This window comes from Adelges cooleyi, unplaced genomic scaffold (assembly GCF_023614345.1).
Source record: "Adelges cooleyi isolate 19-005CV unplaced genomic scaffold, UGA_ACOO_1.1 ACOO_flye_CR_arks_rails_tigmint_CR_PRNA_2, whole genome shotgun sequence".
Lineage (NCBI taxonomy): Eukaryota > Metazoa > Arthropoda > Insecta > Hemiptera > Adelgidae > Adelges > Adelges cooleyi.
The window spans coordinates 8,341,188-8,367,150 of record NW_026095860.1 but is presented as its reverse complement, the minus strand read 5'-3'; the positions used below and the strand labels follow the sequence as shown (position 1 = coordinate 8,367,150).

The following is a 25,963-nucleotide window of genomic DNA, read 5'->3' as shown; positions in this document are numbered from 1 at the left end:
ATAGTTCGATAATAAATATACACACAAGAATAACAAACCATCAGTACAAATAAAGTCGAAAGTTGAAAAATTCAAATTATTAAGTGTTACAAATTGTACACATCTTATATTATTTTCGTTTAAGTTAAAATACGCGCCAAAAGTTGATCAAGTTACAGCGTCTTTGACAAAAATGATAACAAATAGTCTTTGACTTTTTATATTTAAGGTTATTGCTTATACGAACAAAAACGTACGAAACGATATCGCCTTAATACTTATTACCTATTCGTTTGTCGGTTTGTTTACAAATTTATAAAATCTTTACACATTACTGTAACTTTGTCAAGCTAATTACATTCCCGTTCACCAACATTTATTATGTAAGTAATAACTATGAAGTATAAAATATTTATGGCGGTGCTATTGACAATAATTATAATTTGATTACTTGGCCGCGGTAAGCCAAGCGTTCGTCTGTAATAAACATCAGCACAAATAATGTAATTAATAAATGTAGCTTAAATGAGCGACTCAGGTGACGGCTCCAGATTAAGCAGAATTCAGAGAGCCGTATTAAATTTGTGACATGTGGTTTGGAAGTTTAGCCATGATCAGACGCACCTTTATCATTACTTTTATCATTATCCTATTCTAAGTCAAAAAAATTCTCTTAAAACTGATTATCCTGAATCAGATTTGGGCAAAATTAAATAACATAGTAAATATCTAATAGAACATTTGACAAAAATGTATATATTAAAGAATAGTAGATAATTTTTTTGATTCTGAATTCCATTAGCGGGAACTCAATAAATAAAAGATAACTTGTTTTTTAATAATTTATAGATATAGAAAATAAATCACGATCTTAAATGCATTTTGATATTTTTAATAACATGAGTAGTCGCGCGTTGTACATCTGATTATTTTGTATAAAATATTAAGGCATTTACTGTACCTTAAATCTAAATTTAATAATAGGTTATAATACGAGGTTATAATATTCGTACCACAAAATTAATTTTAAAAAATGTATACACAAAAATCATATGCAAAGATAACAAACTAAGTAAAAAAATTGACGAGTACAAAGCTGTTGTATTATTTACAACAGCGCATCCGCAGGAAATTAGTTTTTTATTCTTAAATAAAAAATTGTATCTATTATTTTTTAGATATTGAAAAAAATTATTTTTAAATTTTAAATGTAATGAAAGAATAAAGAAAAATCTTTGTTAAATATAAATAAATTGTGTAGGCAAATAATAAATAACTATTAATTTTTAACAAAAATTAAATAATCTTGTCATAAACAACCAGACAGTTCTTTTTTAAATTATGTTTAAAAGATGCTCTGCGGTTTACTTTATAGGTTGAGAAAACCTACATGATGATTGGATAAGTGGATCCAAAGCCAACCTGTAGCAAAGATTCTCATTTCACATTTATATTATATATATATATATATTTTTTTTTTATATTTTGTAATCTGTTATACTGTATTTTGAATTTATTTTGTGATTTTAGGGCTGCCGTAGCTAATAAGCCAAAGTCTGAGATGACGCCAGAAGAGTTAGCGAAACGCGAAGAAGAAGAGTTTACTACAGGTCCGATGTCCGTGTTGACTCAATCTGTTCGTAACAATACTCAAGTTTTAATCAACTGTCGCAACAACCGAAAACTTTTAGGTAGAATAAAGGCTTTTGACCGACATTGTAATATGGTGTTAGAGAATGTTCGGGAATTATGGACTGAATTACCCAAGACTGGCAAAGGCAAAAAAAAGGTAAACACATTGTTAGTTGTAAACATGTATAAGTAACATCTGGTGATGTAAATTAAAAAAATCATTTACCTATTTCTTTTTTTTTTTTTATTTTACAATCTAATTTAAATATGTACAATTACTTTGAATTACTACTCATATTAAAAAATCAAAAATATATTATGCAATACCTAAACCATTAATACTACAAAAATGTTAGTATTATGTTACAAACTATAAATACATATTTATTTTTTAATTTAATTGCAGGCAAAAGCAGTCAGTCGTGATAAATATATCTCAAAAATGTTTCTTCGTGGAGATTCAGTCATATTGGTAGTAAAAAATCCAAAAGAGTCTGTTCGTCCTCAACCACCTGCTTAATTTAATTATAAGTTTGTCAAATTTAATATACATATATATATATATATATATACACATAAATATTAACGATATAATTGACAGGACAAAATTGTCAAATAATCTCTAAAATAAAACTTCATACATATATAAGTTTTTAATGTAAACAAATTGTACACATTTTATTACCAAACTATCCAATCTACCTGTTGATAATCATCCTGATCAATGTTTGACATTGTAGTGATTTGTTAGAAGAAATAAAACTAATATTGATTTCAAATAAAGTTTTATAGCAAAGGTTTATCAAGGACAAGAAGTATTTGATGAAAATTAGTTTAGACTAAATTTTATTGATGTTGACTCTTTTAAGTAAATAAATATTGATTTACATAGGTACATTTAAATTTAATCTAGTTCACTTGAGACTATTTAAAGTTATAATGTGCTCCTGATAAAAATTTGAAGATACAGTAGTCGTGACCATAGAAATACAGTTAAAAAATAATGACTGGTCTGCAGCTCAAATATATTTACTGCGGTATTTACATTAAATTTATAAAAGTAAAAAGTAACTTTTAAAACATTACAAAGTCTGTAATTAATTTAGAAACATAAATAACTTTCTATTACATTTGGACAGAATTGTATAATGCTTAAACTGCTGTTTCTCAGAATAACGCATCTTTTGAGTACATATGTAAATACAGTAATTCAAAATCTAGATTTTAGGAATAATAATCAAATATTTAAAATTATACTATTTAGCAAAATATCTGGGGGGGGGGGCGAGAGAAGGGCAAGAATTTGTTATGAGGGGGCGACCGCCCCCCCCCCCCTGTATCTACATAATAAGTGAGTTTCAAGATTCCGTCGGAAGTACAAGTTGGAAACTAGCTAACAAATTAAATTAATTTTTAAATTATAATTTATTATTATTGTGCTTTTGATAAATATTCTTGCAATACTATATTTTAAGCGTATATTAATATTGTGTAAAAATACAATGCATAGTAAAGATTTATTAATTTGACCATAGTAACCACGATTGTTTTAGACACAAACAAATGAGTCGCCAAAAACGTTATAAAGTTTAATCTTTTTTGTAAGGTAGCAAACTATCGTCTTTGAGTCGAAAAAAAGTTGTTAATTGTGTTTATTTTTATTCTTAATAGTTTAAGTAAAAAGTAATTACATTAACAGAATTAGATTAATAACATTCAATTTTCAAAGCATTAGATTTTCTAAACGTTTTTGTTATTATCCAATCTGACATCTGTTCCTCTGCGCAACGTTATCACAAAAACGGTTGTTAAAAAAATAAGGTGTCAATATTTTCTTGAGAGCAAACTTCTGATAAGATTAAAGATTTTTGTGTTGTTATGGTATTATCAAGCTTTGCTTTGGAATGTCGCGTCTGTGTCGATCGTCATGAATCTTATTTCTCGATTTTCCACAGTCCTCAAAATTTGTTGCGAAGATTTATCTGAAGTGACTTTACCAAGTACAAAAAATGCCAAATTGATAATATTTTCTAGCCAAATATTGTTCAGTATGTATACATAACAATTACTAGTGAACCCAAAAGTATTGTCCTGGTACTCTGAACTTATTAAAAAAGACTGCTTGCCATTTTATTTGGTGTAGTTAACAGCCATGGCCAGTAACTACAATCCAGACGACTATATTCCAATTCCTCCTCGTAGATCTCGCACCAACACTTCAGATAAAGTAATTGAATAGTTTGCTATATTAATGTATTTTTTGAAATTTTGGTGTTTACTGAACTGAATTTTTATAAAGGTACCTTACACTGTGGATGTAATAGTTGAACCATGTATGGTTCCGTCTATGGAAAGAATGACTCGACCTGAATCTAGTAGAGTAAATATCTCGCCTTTAGACCGTTTAAGAAATAGTAAGACAGCCGACAACTGACAAGGGTAATACAGTCTATGAGAATTTTATTGATATTTTCCTCCCCTTTTTAGATGTCGATATGTCTGAAAATGTTGCTAGAATGGCTTCACATTTAAAACAGTTAGAGAAGAAAAGAGACGAACTACAGCGACAGTGTACAGCTATTGAAACCATGAATAGGCAATGTGAAGTGAACAGACTGTTAGAGAAAAACAAAGAATTAAAACAAGATGTCTTTGTATTGAAAAATCTTACGTATAGGTAATATATTATTCAGAATTATAAAACTCAATCTTTATATTTCTTATTTGTTTTTCTCCTTTAGATTAAATCGAGAATTGGAAAAGTGCCAAGATAAACTAATTTACAGAGACCAGCATCCAGAATCTGAGGGATACGCACGTCCACAAAGTAAATTTTTAAGTCTTGTTACTCTATTATGAGTTATATAAACATTTCATGATTTTTTAATATTTAGATCCTAAAAATGTTGATTGGCGTCGAGAAGATATCATTGCAGTTTCTCCATTATTAGAAGCCTATCAGACTTCTTTAGAAGAAAAAGATATGACTATTGAAAGTTACAAGAATGAACTTGCTCGTTTTTCTTCTAGAAGTAGAGAAATTGTTGCCGAAAATGAGAATCTTTATCAACAGCTCGAAGAAGCAAACGATAAAGTAATATAACTAGTGGTGTAGTTTATTAGGTTGAGTTTAGACTTTGTGTGCCATTATGAATATACCACTAAGTATATTATGAAATTTATACTATTTCTGACAGTTAAATGTTCATTTTGATAGTTAAAGTGTTATTTTTTAATTATAAAACATTATTGTCAGGTTGAAGTTACATATACTGAATGGAAAACATTGGAATCTGAAGTGGCTATGTTGAAAGAACATAACGAGTTATTAGTTAGACAAGCAAAACTGCACCAGGCAAAGTTGCAAGATTTATTGAGATCCTACCAATCTCGAGGTAATCATATACTGTCCTTTTGTAATGTTTTTAGATATATATTTAGTTTTTTTTTTTTTTTTAAGTGGAATCAGATATATTTTAAGCACTCTGGCCGCTATTATTTTAGCAACTCTCCATAAACAAAACCAAACTACAATCCTAGAATATGCTTAGGGCATACATTTAAACTTTGTAAATTACCTATAAATTGTTAAAGAATTGTAGATATTAAACCATCAGACTTATAGTGCTATGCAATAACAAATAAGATTGAGCAAGATAAATGCTATTAATGTATTTTTGTTCTTGTCACAATAATCTAGTATATTAGACATTTTTAATAACTGCTTTCATTTTCTGTTTAAACTATCTTTGGGTTACCTACTTAAAGTATTATAAATGGTGGACATTTCCAAAATTTGAAAACAAGCTTTTTATTAATAGTTTCAATTTCTCATTTTTTAACATAAATAGGAATGAAATAAAATAACATTAAAAGTTTGAGTTTTGTAAAAATAATTCATAATTTTTTTACATACATAATTTAATGTTGTCTAAGTACTATTACTTTTATATACTGTTGTTGCATAGTTTCCACAAAACTAAATAAAACATTTCTATTTACATTCTAATAATAATATATGGTATATTTAACAGGTATAACTTCTAATGAAATATAATCACTCCATTAGTTGTTTGATACATTCAAGTTGTCGTATAGATACAATCTTTGTATATTTACAAATAATATATAAATAATAACTTTTAAATTCGCAATAACAAAATTATATATTTATTTTTTTCTATTTTTGTTGAAAATTTTGGTTTTGTTTGGTGTCTGCGATTTGCTTCCACTGGCACTTGACATTTTCCTCTTTACTAGAGGCGTTGCAAATAAAACTTCTAAAATTTCTATTATAGAACTATACAGGGTAGCTAATGATTCTGAATTACAAAATATTTTCTCCAACACAAATAATTTAGAATCACATTTATCCATCTCGACACATAAGTTATAGAGTAATGTTCCTTTGAAAAAATTCTCTACCCGACATTGTCCAAAGGGAAAATCCAAAATTGAATTAAGGATCATCATAAAGTATATACTGCCTTGGAGTTGAGCAAACGAGTGGATAGTTTTGTTATAGAATTTTTTATCGTTATATTCACTAACAGTTTCGTACTTGGATAGTACAACTCTCGTTCGAATGCAATCTTCATTTTTCAAATTGCATATACTTTCTTCCATCTTATTCTCGGGCACTTCAATTTTAAATGGTTGATTTTCTGATCCATTATTAGTTTTATTAACAAAGTTCAATGTTATTGCACAAACAACAAACGCTGGAATGCAGTTTGATTTCTGGTTGTTAGTGTGTGTTGCCCAATACGTCAAAGCTAAAATAAAAACTTCCCATTCTTTTGGAATGTTACTCAATTTTGGAAGTCGAACTAGCTTTAAAATAATATTTTTACGGTACTCTAAATCGGTCTTGTTTAAGTCCATTAGGGGAACATAAGGATTAGGTAGGAGAGGTTTTAATTTGTAAGTACCTTGATTGAACCCATTTTTCCTGCCAAAACTCAGAAACGTATCGCTTTTACCAAAAAGCAGACCAGCTATTGTTTCGACGACTCGCATGCAAATTAAATAGTAGGGCGGTTTCTCGTAGTTGTCAATTTGTATTTTAAAAAACATTTTTCTCATTGTTATCAAAGTCATAATAGTGGCATTAACAGTTCCTTTACGATAGTTATTTTCAAGCCACCCGGGAAGTATACATTTGTATTTTTCCTTTATGTCACTTATTGAATTAGCTCGAAACTTATTCATACATTTGTATTGTAAAATAAACGGTAAATACTTGCTTTCCGTGTTCTCGTACTCTTGTATGATATTTTGTATTTGCTTTTTTATATAGTCTTTACTGTGGGTCAAATGATGCGTCATGTTGTATATCGCACTGTTGACATCCTTTTGTCTTCGTAACCATTCAGAAATTTTTTTCAGTTTTAAACCGCTATTAAAAGTACCAGGACTCAATCTCAAAGGAAGGGCAAACGTATCAGTCCTTATGTAATCATTTCCCATTAACGCCGCAACTAATGGTAAATAGTTTAAACTTATTCCGCCAAATTCTTGTAACAACTTTTCCACTCTGTACAAACGACAGTTAATAAACAGTTCTTGGGATTTCAAGTCTAACAATATCATGTCCAAAGGTATGTATGGAACTCTATCGAGATAAAAATCTGAATCTCGACTGAGAACAGGACATTTCAATAATTTGGCCAAAGCTACTATCTCAGCGTCTGCTTCAAAGTCACAACTTACATGTGGTACGTCCATATCGTTTAGAATATCAAATATTATGTCGCTAGCAAAATAAGGCATACAATCGCAGGTTTTTATTGCTTGACCATAAGTTTGAATTCGACCACTCATACGGCTCATTATAGTTTCAATTTTGCGTTGCTCGTATGCACCGTCAAAAACAAATATTGGAGTGACGTTGCATCTTAACAGCAAATTTATAAAATCTCTGTAAACATTTGCAACAGTATCGTAATCTCCGCCAAATGCACTTGTTTGGTTTTCATAAAGTTTGTACAGAAAGTTGGTAAGAGCAAAGCCGTCTATTATTATTAATGTGTCTTTCAATTGATAATTCTCAAAGAACTGTGTTGAATTTCGATTGATAAATGAGGTTAAACCGGGAATGCCCATAGTGATGAATTCAAATTGATTTGCCCTATTAAGTTAAACAAATAACATTATTAAGTAACAGTTTTCTTTTGTGGAAATTCATATAAATTATAATAAATAAGCGCTAGAATACAATGAAATCTTTGTTATCAACAGTAAAAACCCTAGATTGTAATCGTCAATTACATTGTTTTCTTTAAATATACTTATTAGTAATACATACATACTTTTAAATATTAATATAGTTTGTACTTAGATATACTTTTCAAGAACAAAAAATCTTCTATTGACTAAACATAGTTTATTTTATAGTTGTCATTATGTAAAATTACTAAAAATGTCGATACTTTCAACTCAGACATAATAAATTAAGACAATACTAATATTTGCTAAATTAACTATTTTACTATTCTCAATAATTCAAAATGTAAAGATGAATTAATAATTATTACTATTAAGACCGTTAGTGTTTACATCCCAGAGATAAAAATGATAAGTGATAATAGAAATGTTTTTTAAAAAATTGTGTTGATAATAATTCAATGGCCAGTGTTGCCTTTACATGAACGATTATATCGATATAATACTTAACCAAGCATTAATTTCTCATAAATTAATATCTTATTTACTTCCGAGTTCTGGTAATAATTCAAGCAATTTCCATCTAAAGTTAATTTTATTTGTCTATAATTATTGGCTTTTTAAAAACCGTAAGTGGAATTTCTTAGCTGTTTAAAATAAAATAATATTATTTTGAAATAATAGTTCTAAAACTTTAAAATTGCAACAATGAAAACTTAAAAATATTGACTATGATATTATGACTTGTGTTGTAATGGTTTTTGTTATTATTTTTTCAGTTACCGAATTAAATGGGGAAAGAGACCATTTGGCTGACAAGTATGAAAATGCACGTGCCGAACTCTTACATTTGCAGAGCCGTGTATCTACTTTGGCCGAAGACTTAAACCGAATAAAAACAGAAGACAGTAACAAAATTCCTCTAGCAGTCCACAAATCAGCTGTCAATGAATGTCGCAGGTATATTAATAATTTGTTCAAATGTAATAATAACTGGAAGAATACTTATCAATTTGTATTTTAAAGAAAAAAAAGTTTAAAAATTAACAAAACGTTTACTGTTTTACTTTTATTTTTGTTGTAGACTTTTCGAAGAACTCAAAAATCGGTATGATGATGAACGTGATACTCTTATGCGTCGTCTTATCACGTTTGAAGAAGAACGGCCAACGCTCGATATAAGAATTGTTTCTCTGACCACAGAACTAAATCAACAGCGATCAATAAACAAAGCATTAGACCTTCAATGCTCGTATGCGTTCTTTAAACTATTATCACTAACTATTAGACCTAATTTTTATTGTCATTACAAATTTTAAGACATATACTTACTTACAGGCAGTTGAAAGCTAAGTGTGATTCTTTGGAAAAACACTTATTCGATTGTGAATCCGAAAAGAACACTAATAAAAGACAACTTGCCGATGCTATGGTATTTTTGCGTGAGACTATCAACGAGCATGAAGCACTGCTACATCGTGCTGCTGGCGATAGCCGTAACAATGCTTCCGCTGCACTTCTGAGTGCTTCAATAAGTGCTAGAGTAAACACTTTTACTGAGCATTTGAAGGTATTTTAAATATTGCATTTATGTACAAAAACATTTTTAACCGCTACGTAGTTTCAATACAATTAATTTTAATAAATATTTGTTTTGTTTTTATGTTTTCTTAAGAGTGTTGAACAAGGATTGTATGAGAAATCTGCTGAATTGGACAGGATGAAGAAAACATATGAGAACGAAATCAACGCTCTGAAAAATGCCCTATTGCAAAAGCAAAGTATCATAGACTCTCTGGATGCACATCAAGAGAGATAGCGATGGTGTCCTTGCACCAATTGGTCATGGTGTCGTTTTAGTCAGTACATAAGAGAAAAATAAGGTTGTGTTATAATATTACTGCCAAAAAAAAAAAAAAAAAAAAACAATTGCTTATAAAAAGACTTTTAATCAAAAGCTTAATAACTTGAAAATGTGTTCGTATGGTATATTTATACTAATAATTATAAGTATGTTATGTAATAATTAAATTTTTGTTATGTAGTTATAAGAGTTTTCCAAAAATATGTCACAAGAAGATAATAACATTTTGGTTATATAATTGGTATTTATTATTTACAACATATCTATGATTATTAAAAAGTAAAAACATATATATATATATTATATATACATTAATAAAAAGTATTTAAAAAATAACAATAAAAATCACTTATTAATATTGTATCATGTCTGTAATAATTATTATTTTTGTTTAAAGGTTATTTGACTAGGAAGAACAAAAAGCCAGTTGTACGGGAAACATTATAATTAAGAAAAACACGAAATGGCAATTGCACAATAAGAGTCCTGTGAATCTTAAAATTAATGTATTACACTGATTTTTAACATCATGGTAACAATATCGGTTGGTTACTCTGTTTGGATTGAGTTGAATCCAACAACCAAGTGTTCACACTTAACACAATATTTGTTTGTTTGTGAACAGTCATCAAATCAACAATCAAATTAGAAAAAAAAAACCCCTGTTTGATAAAAATTAAGTTAAAAATCTATCAAATAGAGATTAATAATTGTTGTATATGTCGGGACGACGTCTATCGCACTCCAGTACCACCTATCAGCATTGACTCTAAATATTATTATTTTATTACTATATATTAAATACTGTATAATTAATGCGGTTTTTCGATAAATTATTGGTATATGTAACCATCGACAGCCCAATTGATGGTTACGTATACCCATAATTTATAGTGCTCCCGACTGCTTTCATCAGTGTTAATTATTATCAACAGTTGAACAAACATTTTTGGAGAAGCCATCGCATCGTCTCTTTTCCATATTTATATTAATAATTAAATATATTTATCTTATGTTCGGAAAATTACGACTTCGTCTTAGACCGGTATGAGTTTGGTGTATACTTGTTGGCCGAAGAAGTGGACCGGCCCAGACCTCGGCCCGATCGACCGTCCTTGACTAGCTCTCCGCTTCGGCTAGTGGTCCTTATGATCACCTCGTCCATCAACGATGACTCCTCGCCAGAACTCTTGGACGGTCGACTCTGCCTGGTCGGTCTCGCCACTTCTTCGGGGTCGCTCTTGGTGACTTTAACGTACTTCTTGGGCGCCCTGGGTGGTCTGCCGTACTCGTCGTAGTCGATGTGCTGACCCTCGTGGTGTCTTGGCGTCCACGGCGCCAATACAGAGACCGAACGCGAAAGTGTGCGTTTTTGAGTGCCTCCGAACGCGTCGTTTTTCGAAGATAGTTCTTCCCGACTGGCCGCCCGCTTGCTCTTCGTGCCGAATACGGATTGATGGAGTTGCCTGGATTCCGGAATTTCTCCAACTAAAATACATTGAAAAAAACTATTGGGCAAACAGTAAACGTAGGACTCTAGCTAAATAAAAGTAGAGAAAATATGATCTATTGTAAATGGTTGTGTGGTAAGCCGGATACAGTGCAGTTTAGCTCAAGGGACGGTGGCGTATTTACGGAGGGTTTGGGGATTAGATTCCCCCTTGAAATATTGTCATTATATAATTGCTAGCTGTATTTCTCAATATAATATTACTTTTATGTCTACCTTTATGCTAAATTCGGACATTTTATAATGGTCGAAAACAAAAACTAACGCTAATTGAGGTACGGTTTAATTATTAGGGGGGGGGAGGTAAAACTCAATGAAATTTTTGTACTCTTCTATTCCATAACGGATCTTAAGTATTTCATTAGATTCCAATGGACAATTCGGACTCTAATGGAGAGGTACTCAATTCGGACACGAGTCACGAGAATGAAAAAAAAAGGTTAAGAAATAACTGGTTTAAAAATATATAAGAACCGTCCAATGAGAGGTATCCTCTCATCTTTTGTAGAATAAGCGTGCGCGTGTTATTAAGTATTAGGATTGACATAGCTTTGAATATACTATCGGTAGCCTTTTGGTGCCGCCGAAAGTCCTGCAAGCTCCTTTAAAGTATACCAATAAAATTTAACATTGTATTACAATGATTTTGAACTAGCTTTTGACAGCTCTTTATATTAATACCGAACCTCGCACTTTTGCTTAAGGTGTGGCCTACAGCCCCCCTTCTAAATACTAGGGGATAATAAGACAAGGTTTTTTGGAGGTGTACCGTACCTGTTGTCGCGTGGAGATACACGGTGGACTTATGCGATTTTTGACTACTATCTCCTTCGGTAGTGCTGCCGGCTGAGCTGTCTATAAGCGAATGCCTTTTCTCAGTCATCCTCCTGGGAGGCGAATGGTCCATGTCCAGTGAATTGAGATTACCCACGCTGTGATAGGACCTGGCTGTCGACCTCGTTGTGTTGTTTCTATCGTTTATTCGGTGAACTCTGACCTCGTCGTCGTTTTCGCTGCCAGACGTGAACGTCTTTGACCTCTAAAACACGATCAAAAAGTTTATAAAACAAAAATCAATTTTGAAGACCCTGTAATTCTCAAAATTGTTTGTAATAACAGTGTTAGGTCTACCTTGTTGTTTTTCTTGCCGAACCTGTCCAAAGACTTGAACCACGGGTTGTTCGCAGACTTCTCTGAGTGTTTATTTGGCGAATGCTTCCTCTGACCCTGTAATATAAATCGAAAGGCTATGACCAACAGTATAGATGTTGTTTTTATAGTTATTACTCTAAATTCCTGACAGATACTAGAGGGTTTATCTGAGCAATTTGGAATAGAATGCAGATTAAAATAGTACTTCCAAAAAAATTGTAGTCACCTAACATAAAAACCCGATCGTAAAACAACTGTATTGCCTTTATAATTTCTTTTTAGAAATCTCTCTCTAGCTTACAAATTACAGCGACCGAAGACTGCAACATTCGATTTCGATAGTCTATCATATTTAAAAAAAATGTAAGTGTTTTAAACAATTTTAGCTTCGATGCGGAGGAGCTGAGAAGGTACTTTTTTTTGATTACCTAAACGTTGCTGACTCTGGGTAATAAATGCTGGGTGAGAAAGGGTAAAGGAAAAAACCGTAGTAAAATAATATTAACATAAAAGCGCTCAGAGTTTTGAAATTGTTTATTTTTACTCTCCAAAAAAGGCAAGATTCGAATGGTACATATTGGACGTCACGGCGCGGCGGCACGATTTGGATATTGCCAGGCTTAAAAAAATACATTTTTCAATTTACACTATGAACACGACCAAATGCATCTCACGAAAGAATACGAGTTAAAAATAATTAGTACTACTTCTGTTAATCGTCATGACTCATGAGCAATTAAACTATGGTTATCTTTATTTCTCTACTATAATATTTAATTTGTTTATTGTACTCGATAGGGTATAACAATACAAATGCGGCACCAGTATCTTCGGTATGTCAACTGATTTGTTAATTGGTAACTGTTATTAAAAATTAAATATTATTGAAAAAATATACGCTGAATTTTATTTTTTTAAGAATATGCCAATTTCGGTGTTTAAACATTTGATTTGTAATATAATTTCATAAATTTAGCAACAATTATAGGTAACAGATTATTTTACAAAATATTAATGTAGCTAATCTTAATTAACAAATTGGTTTTTGTTAAAAATATGTTTAAAAAAACCTGTGATGTTAGTTTACAATATGGTTGTAAACATAGCTTACCTGATAATTCAGATTTGATCAGATATGTGGTTTCTATTAGAAAAATAACTATTAAATATAATAATATATTTCAATCCATGAATGCTTTAACACATTCAAATTTGAATAATAATAAGATAATACGATAATCTATAGAAATAATAATTAAATATAATGAATAATAACAGACATTTTATAGTAGTATTTTTAAATGGAAGTCGAATTTACATGATGATTCTGATTATTATTATTCTAACTCAGAATTTAATATGAAGCAATAGTTTTATAATTCTATTCTAAAATATCCATAAGACCCGATATTATCCATTTTATTTCAGAGTTTCTTAAGTTTTAAAGTTAAAATCTTTATAGTTGTTTACCTTAAATTTCGGTAGGAGGAATGGGTTTTATATATAATATTATCAGCACTTAAGTAATCTTTTAATTTTTTTATAGATTAGATTTCCCAAAACTACAACTTGATTATGAAAAAAATTCGCTCAAATCAATACACGGGCATTGCCCGTATATATTTGAATGAACCTTATCTACGACCCGAGCAACAGTTAAGTAAAAACATAAGTTTTAACTTTTTTTACAATACATTGTATATCCGACTTAAGACACACACACCGCCCAACTGAGTATTTTAAGTAGTGCAATTGAATGCGTATAGTGGCGTGGCGTAATATTTATCTTTGAACATGGTGTGTTCAGTGTCACCGATACTGTTAATTGTTTTTGTAGTTTTAGAATCGTACATTATACCTACATACTAAAGGATTGGTGTACCTACTTATTATGTTTTAACGGCGACCAGCTGCGATCTGATGTCTTCACTTTAATATATCGATACCATTCCAATATATGCGTGTGCGAGAGCTAACGAAAATCATTCTACAAATCTCTTTTTATTTTTTAAATGTTATGAGTTTTTTTAATTTGATTTGCGGCCGGTGAGGTCGTCGCCAAGGATGGACGAGGACAAACAACGATCACAGGTGGAGCACCGGATGGCCGTCGTGCGTGCATATATGGACATCCAGGTTAGACCGCGGTTACTTATATATGTGCACAACGTTCACACGAGAATATGTTATAACATTTATACAGATGTATATAATAATACTATGTACTGTTCGTGCAGAGAAAGCATTAATTAACAATTATCAACTACCTCTATACTTTGCTATATTATATAATTGTATTGTAAAGAAAATACCGTAGCAGCCTGACTTTTTGTACACATATATAATATAATATATTTTTTGAATTTGGCAAACTAGCCCATAGGTATACGCCTAACGCCTTGTTAAAAGGTGTTGGTACGACCGAAATGCATTTTCTTACTGGACACTAACGCGAGGAGAAAGGGCGACGTTTGCTGCAGTTATGGCGAATATTATTATTATTATAAATTATTATATATTATTATTATGAATTGTACGTTAGCGTGATAAACCTGTTTTCGGGTGTTTTGACCATTACCGGTGGTATCGGTCCAAATAAAGGTACACCACAATATTGCCTATTATATTAGTATATGCACAGTACCTAATGTGTGGGTATTGCATAATGATAGTCGGCGATTCGTGTGTAGAAATTATCCGGTCATCGGTTCTATACCGTTAAAAACGGTATTGTCATCACACCGAGATCAAGGAAGACTCACGCAGCAACAATATATTTCAACCGTGGTACATAAGTATTAAAATCAATCAGTACAAATCTGAATGTGATTTCGTCACAATCAAACGCTTCGATGCGAATTTGCAAATAGTGAAAATGCAGCACAGTCTGAACCAACCGGCAACCACTGTTTAAACGAGGACAGTAAGAAATTACCAAAGTGGATTCTAGTATGCAAAAATTCGCATCGAAGCGTTTTCTTTAATGTGAATTTAAAACAACTTTGCGCCTACTGACTTTTTTACTACCTTTGATTTGACCCAACTTTGTTAACTTCTTTTTTTGTTGATTTATATCTGAAGTATGTATATTTGGTTCGGACTTTGTTGTTTTACTATGTACTGGTTTAGACGGTGTTACAGTACCTGGTTGTACTTTAATTATTATTTACTTAACTATTATTATTATTATTTTTTTTTTTTATGTAATGTTAGTTAAGTAAGATTATTCGCTTTTAAACATTATAATTTGTAATAACAAAATATCATTAACAAAATAAGCATTCATAATATTTGCATACTTTAGGGAAAAACTTATAAAAACCTGCACTGATTCGCGTGAAAAACAAATCCTAGTATCTAAAAGACTAAAAAAATGTCTGTGTGGAGTACAATACTCTTCGACACCACAACAAATCTCGGTGATAAAATTAGGTGTAAAAAATTCAGGAATAGTTATGGGAACTGTTTAGAAGCCAATTTATAATGTTAGAAGGGTAGGAATTAGAACACTATATTAATTCTTTAAACAATAATTACATAATAAGCCAGGCGAGTATTACTTAGGAATATCAGAACTAACTAGAAGAAATAACTTATCGGGTCTCAACTTATTGGAATAATACTTTATGTTCCTTTAGATCTGTCTACTCTTAGCACGTTATATTTACTCTTAGTTTGTTTATGGTGTGATAGAAAATGGCTTTTTTGATTGTTAACGATCGAATCATGGAAGAAAACGTGTTGATCTTTCTTTTTCCAAAAGGTGTGAAATTATTTGTTTAACTATATAATTTCTCCCTATTTCTTAAAAATTTTTAACCCCATCATAATCTACTCTTGTTTTTTTTATTGGCTTGTATACTCATTCTTAAATCTATCTAACCTCCACTCCACACATCTATCTCAACATTATCATTTCAACTATTTGCATTTTCTTTCATCTTTCTCAATAAAAACCCAACACTCACCTTTATAAATTATTTTACAGTTTTGTAAAGTGTTTCTCTCACTCTAAATGTCTTTTTTTGGTGATAGCAACACCCCTGTTGCCTTTTTCCACCTAATCCAATCTTAAATTATTCTGCTCGTCACATCTGATTCTAAGTACTTTTCTAATTTTTCTATTTATTTACCACTTGCTCTTTAAGCAAAACAAGTTATCTGCCTTTTTCTAAAATCTCTTCTCTCTCTTTATAGCGGCTGAACATTGGCTATTCAAGGACGACTATTTGTCATTTAAAATGCACATTTACAAATAATTTAATTTTCCATTTCAAGCTTATTATCTGTTATTAAAAACTCTGCCGCCTTTTTAATATTGTTTCATGTACTTGTGTGTGGGATCCAACGTTGGGTTTCCTTATTTTGGATTCATCGACGGGTTACTCAATGTGATTTCACCTTGAACGTTTGTATAAATTAATCTCGCTGCCTAGAATGGGATCGTTTCCTAGGCCCTCCTATCCCGGTGAGATGTGTGTCAACAGATGACCGCAGTACACACACGCACATTAAATTCATTGTAATACTACACTACTTTTAGACTTAAGCATAACTAAGAGAACAATAGAAACAATGCTCGGATTACACACTCGACTAATACGTTCATACCTACCTTAACATCAGTAGCTCCGCACTTCTAAACTTATAATTTGTTTACCTATGATCCTAAGTGGCATTGTTAGCTACAGTCTCTTTTCTCTACTCTCGGTCAGTGAAATTTAATAATTGAACTATTTAATATAGGTAAAATAAATAACCCAAAGAATAATAGATAATTGTTGTTGGTGACTTGGTATGATGGATTTAGTACTTACTTAAAAGGACTTGATTTCGTTAAAAATGAACTGGCGGCAAGAGCTAAGGCTTATACATCAGAATAAATTTGAATAATATTAAATACATAGTGTCTTGAGGTAAACCAAAAGTGACCTACCCGTTGACCTATTCACAGGTGTATACTATGATTAAAGTTATTAAATATATATTATTCCCCAACAAACAAAGTATGTATTAAGTATAGGCTGTCTCTGATGTACATTTTGAGAGAACAACTCCTTATTGATAGATGTCAGTAAGCGTATTTTAGGACGAGTGGTAACGGGGTGTCAAGTGTCCCCGTTACACAGTTAATAATGGAAGAATCGTTTGTTTATAAAAATAAATGATGTGTGAAATTTCTATTCACATCTGTCATTTCTTAACTGCAGAATTGAATTTTCAGAATTTTAAAAATACCCAACTCAAAACTATTTAGTTCATGGTTATGTTAAAAAAAATAGTTGAACATTTCAGTATCCTATTTTTTTTAAATTTAATTTAAATCTTAAAAATCCGAAATTTGCCCGACTTTGTCTACCGGATACACCAGCTAACAATATTGTACGTTAGTTTCACTGTCTGATTAGCTACTAGCTCGTATTATAATAACTCTTCTATTGTCTTTTAAAATCTCTTATGTGTTAACTTTGTATTGAGCAGTACTCACGTTGTCTCCCGTGTATACGTTGTAACGTTTGCGAACGGTCGATGAGGTGTATGACTCTGGATCCGAGTTGGACACCTTGGACGACGGCGGTCGTTTGTTTTCCTTTGACGACCCAGTGAAGAGCATCTTAAACTTGTCCAATCGGGACCGTTTCTTGGCGGGTTTTCCAGTCGACCGGTGGCCCCCGTCGCCGCCGAGTGAGGACGGACCGTTGACGACGGATACGTTGTTTCGGGACACCACCGTAGGTCTGCCGCCGACCGCCGTCCGGGACGGCCTGTCTACCGTGTCGCCATCCTCACCGGACAGTCTGGGTGTACGCCGGGCGAACCGGTGCTCGGTGACGATCTTGCGCTCAAAGTACCGGTCGCCGCCGCCGAGCGTCTCGTTCTTTTTGTACAACGTAGCGTACGTGTCCGGCGTGGCGGGTACCACCGTTGGCCGGATGGTCGACGTAGACGCCGCCCGTTTCTGGAGTCTGGACTCGAGAGCGTCCCTCCGGTGGCTCAGATCTTCATACGATAGCCACGTGTCGTCCATGGTGTTGGCCGTGCGGTACTGATGACCGTCGTCCTGCGTCGCATCCGGTAGGTGGACGATGGTGGGCGACGCCGCCGCCGCCGTAGCCGTGTACGAAAACGGCTCGTTGCCGTTGTGCTGCACGTGGGCGACGGCGTCTGGCCGATTCAGCTTTGGCGGCGGCCGCGGAGGCTCACCGGATAGCTGCCGGACAATCCGGTCGACCTTCTGGCCGCGACGAACAGGACGGGACGGTGACGGCATGCCGTCGAATGGATCGTTGGAGTATTTGAAATACTCGTCCCTGGGCGACGACTCGATGATAGGCGACAGCTGCTTTTTGCCGCGAATTGGCGGCGGCGGTGGCGGAGGTTCCGTCATTCTTGGGGTCCTGTCCGGCGTATAGCTACTCGTCGAGCTAGTTTTGTTATTGACGTTGTTGTTGTTGTTGTTGAGCTTCTTCTTGATCCGCTCGATAGTACCGAACAGCGATATTGATCGTTTGTCCTGATCCTTGCCCTGACCGTTGATCAACGGTTTAGTACGGTCACTCACATCGCTCACACTCCTCTTCAATTTGCTGCCCGACGATTTTCTCGGCCACGTCATGTCGGCCGTTGATGACGAGTCGTTGTTATCTTCCCACGTGTGTTCCCGTTTTTTAATCCTGTTCTTGGGCCTGTCTAGAGAACTATACGATGCCAGTTTACCTGTTCCATACAAACGAAAAAGTACATTATACTTCGTTTATATTGTGTTTATGAATCAAACCGATGTGTAATACAAAAAGTCAATATACTTTGCAGAATCACTTTAAAAGCGATTTAAAATAATATCTCATACACTACACAACATTTTTCAGATTCAACAAATATATTATAAGTAGAAAACATCATACCTCTAATTAAATGGAAATCTGAAAATGCTTAAAACGAGGCTTTCAGTAAATTGGGCCAATAATGTGTGTTTGGCAAGCAACAAAAGTAAAATCTATTTTTAAATCGATCGTTCTTATAATTAATGCTAAACGGTATACTGCCGTAAAAGTTCATAACATTTCTTATAGCCTATACATAAAGTGTGGGAAATTGTTTTAAAAAAGCATGATGCGCTAGGCAATACCTATAAAATAGGGTTATTAATTAGGGCTACGATTTTCTAAGATGTATTTTAGGCTATTGTTAATGATGTTGTCTATACTGCATACCTTCAGAATTCCATTTTTTCGAATCCGTCCCTCCAAAGCTGGATTTCCGCTGCAGCCCATCCGGTTTGTGTCTCTGCTGTCTCCTCGGCGGCTCAGCCGAGTGCAGCGAGGCTACGCTGTCCGCTTGCTTGAGTACTCGGTCAGCCTCCAACGCCAGTTCTCGCTTGGATGCCTTGATCTTCTCCCGGCGAACCGGCGTGGGCACCAAATGGCCCTCACCATCTCCGGCCAACGCTTCCACGATGCTCGCCGCGTCCGAATTGCCTTCGCACATGCAACAAAACCAAACGGATATCGTCAAATTATATTACACGTCATTAATTATTATATTGCAAGTGCACGCACATGTTGCAACACACATAATTATAAATAATAATAATAATAACTGTTTGCACTTTGGATTCTGCAATAATTCACTAGACATATTATACTGATAAATTACAAAAAACTAAATTAACTACACCTCTTGAAAACCAAATACCTCCACCTCCCCCAATTTTTGATACTATTAAATGTAATACTAAAAATATAAAAAATTGATATTACATTATATTAACAAATAACTGTACATTAGAAGAACCTAACACTTTATTTAGTTAATTATAGTTTTGCATGTAAAAACTGATTTTGCACCAAGCCATGCCAACGGAATTCCGTTAAAAATTCTGATTTTGTAATTTACTTTGATTATAAAAACGTAAATCCTAACCAATTTATGATCCTTTTTACAGGCTTACGTTCTGAAGTACAGATATTAGTCTTACTAAATAATTACTAAGATATTGGATCTAACCTTGAGTCTAAAAGGACCATGTCAGTATTTGGTAGGTAAAAAAAAAATTAATTCTACTGAAATTGTACTACTATACATGTAACATGTAAATCTTTATATTGTGTAAAAAAAATCACATCTACGACAAGAATGTAAAATAAGTTTGAAGAGTTTTCTAAGAAAAATTATGAATAATAAGAACTTAAAAGTCCATTTGCTAAAAGTTACAAAATGTGAGTTTTGCTTTTTTTTATAATCAAGGTACCTAATTTTTTTTTAATTTCGATGTTTCTCTGATGGATTTTTTTCGTTAATTAATGTCAATAAGTATTTTTTTTAAAGTTACTTAAACTGTATTTCAAGTACACTATTAAATAATGCTTTATGTATCACGGGCCGTATCAATAACTTGATTCAAATTTTAACAAACAAGGCGAAGAGTAAAAAAAACAGCTGCATCCAAAAAGGGAAAATCAAATTGTGATTTATTTTGCATAGAATATTTTTTATAATATATTAAATGAATTCCCGTATAGCAAAAATGGACATGATTTCAATTAATTCAAATATTTCAAGAAAAAATACAATATTTTAATCAACTGCTTAAAAATAGTATTTTAAATGGAATGAAAAAAATAACATTACATATTTTTAAACTAATGTTCCTATTCAAGGACAAGACTCTTTTCCGTAGTAAACAATATCCCAATTAAATAATAAAAACTGTATTTTTTTTTGTGGTATCTTGTTTATTTTAAGTAGGTAAGTAGTAAGTTTTTAATAGGTAACATAATATATAGTTATAACTTATAACTTATAATACATTTTATAACTCATACATCGTATGTCAAATTTGAATATTTTGTTAATGAAACATTCTATTTATTATTTTTTTAATTACACTGTTAGGCTATCAAATTACTTAAATATATTTTTATCGCTTTTATTTATATAAAAATAATTATTACAAGTCGATTTACGGTAAAAAAGGAGCATATCGTCCAAGACTATGCTGCTTTACTGCAACAAAAATTAAAAACTGACATGTGTCGCTTTCAGCCGTTTAAACGTTGGATTTATCCTTTTTATATAGTCAACTTGGTAGTACAAAATAATTTATGAACAAAATTGATAAAAATGGAGTTCCTTATTCGTTGCAGTTTAACGATTTATATATAACTACATATATATATATATGTGTGTGTGTGTTTAAGTTTGTGTGTGTGTATTATATTAAAATAGTCGGGCGATTAACGTTAGGAAAATAAAGTAAATAGGTTGACATATTGTGCCATGTGGCCGTAAACACACCAGTGACATTGGACGCCGCCTCTTCCTCGGCCTTCTGACTTATAATGGATCTACAGCATATCCTAATAGGTCGGGCGCTTCTGACACTTTTTTTATATGTATATCGCCTATTAAATTATTTTACACAAACACCGGTTACTTGTATTATTTGCGTTTTATCTTACGAAGCAAACCTGTAGTACAATGTTCACGTTGATATTTAGTCTTCCGGATATTGTGCCTATGCGCAAAGTGACAAATCCCAAAGTAAATTTTTAAAACGAAAACCGACAGGACCAATGACAGTTTTTGTCAAAAGAAATTTCATTCAATAGACATTTAACTTAACCTTGAATGAATTCGGGGACTGAACAATTTAATACTTGGTTGATTCAGATCCCCCTCCCCTTCCAATTACTTCCGTCGATCATAATATAATATGAAAGAGTCATAGTGTTATTTATTTATTTCAATTTCAACATGGATGAAATCAAACTATTTCAACTTCTATTCCTTGAGGTTGTTTCGTTTTGAGGAGGTTCCGCGAAATGATGTTTTTACTTATTTGATTTTTTTTTTTTTGGACCATCATCAATCAATGTCCAACGTAGAGTCTTATTCGCCAAACCTACACCGTATCTCTACGTTCATTCTATAATCTGTAATGGATTTCTACCGGCATATAAGACAGTATATCGTAGGTTGTACTGAACGTTTTTTATCGGAGGGTTTTTAAGGTTTAACGTCATAGTATATAGAGCTAAAGTTTATAATGTTATTTACACAGATAATGAAGACATGCCGGGGAAATATGCGGTATTCCGAATAAATATAATATAGTACAGAGTGTCCTGATATGTTTGGAATACTTTTATTACTTCAACGTCGTTCGTGAATGGGCGCTCTGAAGTCTGAAAACGATAGGTAACAAATTTTCATAGACTATAATAATAAAAATGTTTATCATTTGTCTTTTTCAGTTTGCAATTAACAATGATTGATTCGCTGATCGTGGCCTAACCACTGTAATACCTTTCCTAACCTCTCTTCACAATAACATTACCATTAAGGTTCTGTAGGCTTAGGAATATATGTAGCCTATAGGTACCATATTGGGCATTTCTTTATCAAATTCAAACGTGAATATTCTGCCCCCTTCCTTTCTTCTTCAACAATAATATAATTATTAAAATTGCATTTCACTTTAGCGCGAAAACGACAGACACGTTTTACTTTGTCGTTACACCGCCGAATGCCGAATACCGCGTAAGACTTTCTAGGACAGTCTTGTCTGTATATTATTATGTTTTACATTAATTTATGCGTGTGCACGGTATAAATCTATCCTATGTGTAAATGCTTACTTACCGATTTTTTTGATGCGCACATCCCGGTTAAACGACACCCGAGGTCTGGTCGACGAGTCGGACCTCTGCGAATCGGATCGGCTCACGTCCAGCATGGCTGCGGAGTTTATACCAAGATCTGTTCGGGGGAAAAAATACAATTATTATATTATTAAAAATACAAAAAACAACAATGTATTTTATCGTCGATTGCAGTAGCAAGCGCAGGATTCTACAATCCAAATGTTGTACAGGAAATCAGCTAGGTTCTTATGCAACTCCGAAGCTATGCGTAAGTAGGGGGAGTTATAAAAATGTAAAATATCTACCGACGGGCGGCAATACCGATTAGCCAATGAAGTAACTACAATTGATTTGTTCAATGTGTCCTAGAAGGGTCATCGTAGATTTCGCAGCTGAGTAACGTTTTAATACTTTCTGGTAATTAAAAAATTCTCAAATACTTATAAATGAATAGTAAAATATCGACACAGTTAGCTGTTTTTAAACTTTTCAAAGTATAATTAAAAAAGGGGTCAATAAAAAAGGTCAACGCTTCCGTCACATCTTTCCGTGTAAGCCAATTTTGTGTGTAATTAAATCGATTATAATAGTTATTGAGTCATGTATCTACAACACAGTTAAATACACAGTTTGCTGCTTTACAACTTGACTCATTCTTGAACACATTCAACATATACATTAGTTTTCAAAAATAGAACCATTTGTTTCGGCCAGATCTAGTTTTGGAGATACCTATAAGTTAAGGTTCTATTTTTTATCAAAGGTTGACTTTATTATGTTCTATAATATATATAATGATAAATACAGCTGTATTCCGGATTTAAAAGGACCAATCTAGTACATGTTCACTTATTATTAACACAATTGTCGGATAACTAGAAAAAACATTTTTTTATTTTTTCCTAAGGGCCCAATTTTTTTTTAAAATTATTTTTACAAACTAATCTTTTATGATAGGGTATAATACGAGTTATTTAAACTCATTTTACTAAAAAACTCAGTTATACTACTCGACTTTCTTATTAAATTTTACATTTTGCTTTACGTTATATAAAACAAGGAATTATACGTACATTGGATTAATACAGTTTGTTTTAAGAACAACAATAGTTATTTTACATGCATGTATGTATATGGTCGTTGCTAAGTAATGGATGTACTGCAAAATATTTTTAAAAATCAGGTTCTGTGTTATAGAAATTATTTATATTAGCGGTTTGAATTGGTCTGATTACATTATTTTAACGATCAAAAAATATGATTGAAGTAAATGTTGACCCGCGTTATCTCTGTAGTAATAAGTTTTTAAATGTTTATCTGGCGTGTGGGTCGTCGGGGAATGCAAGAATGAAAGAAAAATAAATAAAAAAGTGCGACGGGTCATAATTATTCGCCGTGTAGATTTCACGGGTTATAAAACAAAACGGAGATAGCGTTCAGCATATAAGTAAGGGACTTCGAGTTATTCTACTTGTTTCGTATGTGCTACGACTGCTACGATTTGGTATTATAGTAGGCAAGTTGAGGTAGGAGTCAGGTGGACTATTGCGTCATTGCCGGTACTGTCCATGTAGGGTAACCCGGGTATCGGAGCCCGAGGACCGCCGGTGTGGCCCACACGAAATTCGCGGCGGTGTCGCCCACGCTTAACCGCACCTCCCCCTCCGCCTATTACCCCAAATGCGCTATCATCGTCATAAGTTTTGAATCATTTTTAAACAATTTTTTTCAGAAATTATTACCATGACCGACGAGACTGGATACTCTGACGTGTAATAATGCGGTCAACGATGTGTATTGGTGAAGCAAACGATAATTGTCCATACTCCCTCACCCTTGCAATAGAACTTTTGTTTTTTTTTTTACAAAATCATCATATGCCTTTTTTTACAATAATTATAGTTCTGATATAATATTGTAAACTATCCGAGTCAAAATCCTTTATCTATAAGTATTATTTATTCGTATAGTGCCGTCTTTTCAATGTAATATTTATTTATGTCGACTGTAAAATGTGTAAGTGTCAAACTAAAAATAACACTATAAAAGAAAGTCTATAATAATAAATCATTTTGACGACAGAATATTATAAAAAAAAAAATATATGTGTTGAACACATTTTTTTCTCTTTGCTCTTCTGTCAAATATTCGTTATGACAAAAATCACGTTTAAATTTCAGCTCTCTCGACCTAGCTTTTGATACATTTTATCGAAACTAGCTTTTGCACCAATTACAACTTTTAAATATATATTCAACTAAAACAGCTTAGGTAATCAACACGTTTTCTAAAATAGTGTTTTATTAAAAAAATACATTTTTACATTGTAAATAGTAGGACAAACCAATCATAAACTCACAAAAATGTTGTTGTCTATAGATATAGGTTTTCTATAACTCTATAGAGTATAAGCTGAACTACAAGTTTTAATTTTGAAAAATATCGTTAAACCAATTTTTTCAAGTCAAAGTTGTCCAACACGTTTGTGGGTTTAGCTGTTCTGGGGGTACGTTTTGAACGTCTTAGAACGTTGATTTAGACAAATTTATAATCTAAATTTGTCATTTTTGTTATTTTGTTAAATATAGGTTAAAATGGGCCCAAAACTTTTGACGCGCTTAAGTTGCTAACATATAGATAAAATATAAATATATATTATTTTTTCAGTATATTTGTTTATCATTAACCGTTGTACCTGATGACGAAGGCCGTTCTATGTGCCTGTATTTTATAATACATGTGTTACGCTATATCAGCCGTCAAATCAGAGAGTTTTCTTACTGTGTTGCTAATAAGTAATAACATTCATTCGATCGAATCCGTCAAGGTCAATTAGAGTGCTCGTGCGGTTCAAGAAAGAGATGGAAGAGTTTCGCCCACGCTTGATCGCTACCACGCACACACACACACCTATCTCCAGATATACTTCATAACATCGATTAATTTCATTATTGATGTGCTTTGAGTTTGAACACGAATTTTTTTTTGTACTAGCACATGAGTTTTAAAGGAAGA

At 32.6% G+C, this 25,963-nt stretch overlaps 4 protein-coding genes across 5 annotated transcripts in view; 2 read left to right on the top strand and 2 right to left on the bottom strand.

Annotated features, from left to right (window-relative positions):
- Positions 1 to 219: 219 nt before the first annotated feature.
- Positions 220 to 2,263, top strand: LOC126833545 (small nuclear ribonucleoprotein Sm D2). Its single transcript, XM_050564958.1, has 3 exons — positions 220 to 362; positions 1,510 to 1,768; positions 2,018 to 2,263. Coding segments are annotated over exons 1-3 (375 nt in total). The 5' UTR covers positions 220 to 360; the 3' UTR covers positions 2,132 to 2,263.
- A 1,207-nt stretch (positions 2,264 to 3,470) lies between these two features.
- On the top strand, positions 3,471 to 9,899 carry LOC126833788 (centrosomal protein of 89 kDa-like). Its single transcript, XM_050565331.1, has 11 exons — positions 3,471 to 3,659; positions 3,755 to 3,838; positions 3,911 to 4,025; positions 4,099 to 4,288; positions 4,353 to 4,438; positions 4,506 to 4,705; positions 4,868 to 5,006; positions 8,556 to 8,736; positions 8,861 to 9,028; positions 9,115 to 9,346; positions 9,452 to 9,899. The coding sequence occupies exons 2-11, from the start codon at positions 3,764 to 3,766 to the stop codon at positions 9,593 to 9,595; spliced, it is 1,530 nt and encodes a 509-aa protein (XP_050421288.1). The 5' UTR covers positions 3,471 to 3,659; positions 3,755 to 3,763; the 3' UTR covers positions 9,596 to 9,899.
- On the bottom strand, positions 5,547 to 8,116 carry LOC126833786 (protein asteroid homolog 1-like). 2 transcript variants are annotated; one of them, XM_050565329.1, is made up of 2 exons: positions 7,919 to 8,116; positions 5,547 to 7,741 (listed from the first exon to the last, which is right to left on the bottom strand). In XM_050565329.1, coding segments are annotated over exons 1-2 (1,962 nt in total). In that variant the 5' UTR covers positions 7,921 to 8,116; the 3' UTR covers positions 5,547 to 5,781. The 2 variants fall into 2 exon arrangements, with proteins under 2 accessions (XP_050421286.1, XP_050421287.1); XM_050565330.1 differs by having other exon boundaries at positions 7,923 to 8,116.
- Positions 9,874 to 25,963, bottom strand: part of LOC126833785 (uncharacterized) — a 30,840-nt gene continuing 14,750 nt past the window's right edge. The window contains exons 2-7 of the mRNA XM_050565328.1: positions 22,947 to 23,063; positions 19,517 to 19,780; positions 17,791 to 19,019; positions 12,282 to 12,377; positions 11,925 to 12,189; positions 9,874 to 11,128 (exon numbers count right to left, since the gene is read on the bottom strand). Of these exons, the coding sequence (XP_050421285.1) occupies positions 10,665 to 11,128; positions 11,925 to 12,189; positions 12,282 to 12,377; positions 17,791 to 19,019; positions 19,517 to 19,780; positions 22,947 to 23,063 (2,435 nt within the window). The 3' untranslated portion in view covers positions 9,874 to 10,664. The remainder of the gene's footprint in view (positions 11,129 to 11,924; positions 12,190 to 12,281; positions 12,378 to 17,790; positions 19,020 to 19,516; positions 19,781 to 22,946; positions 23,064 to 25,963) is intronic.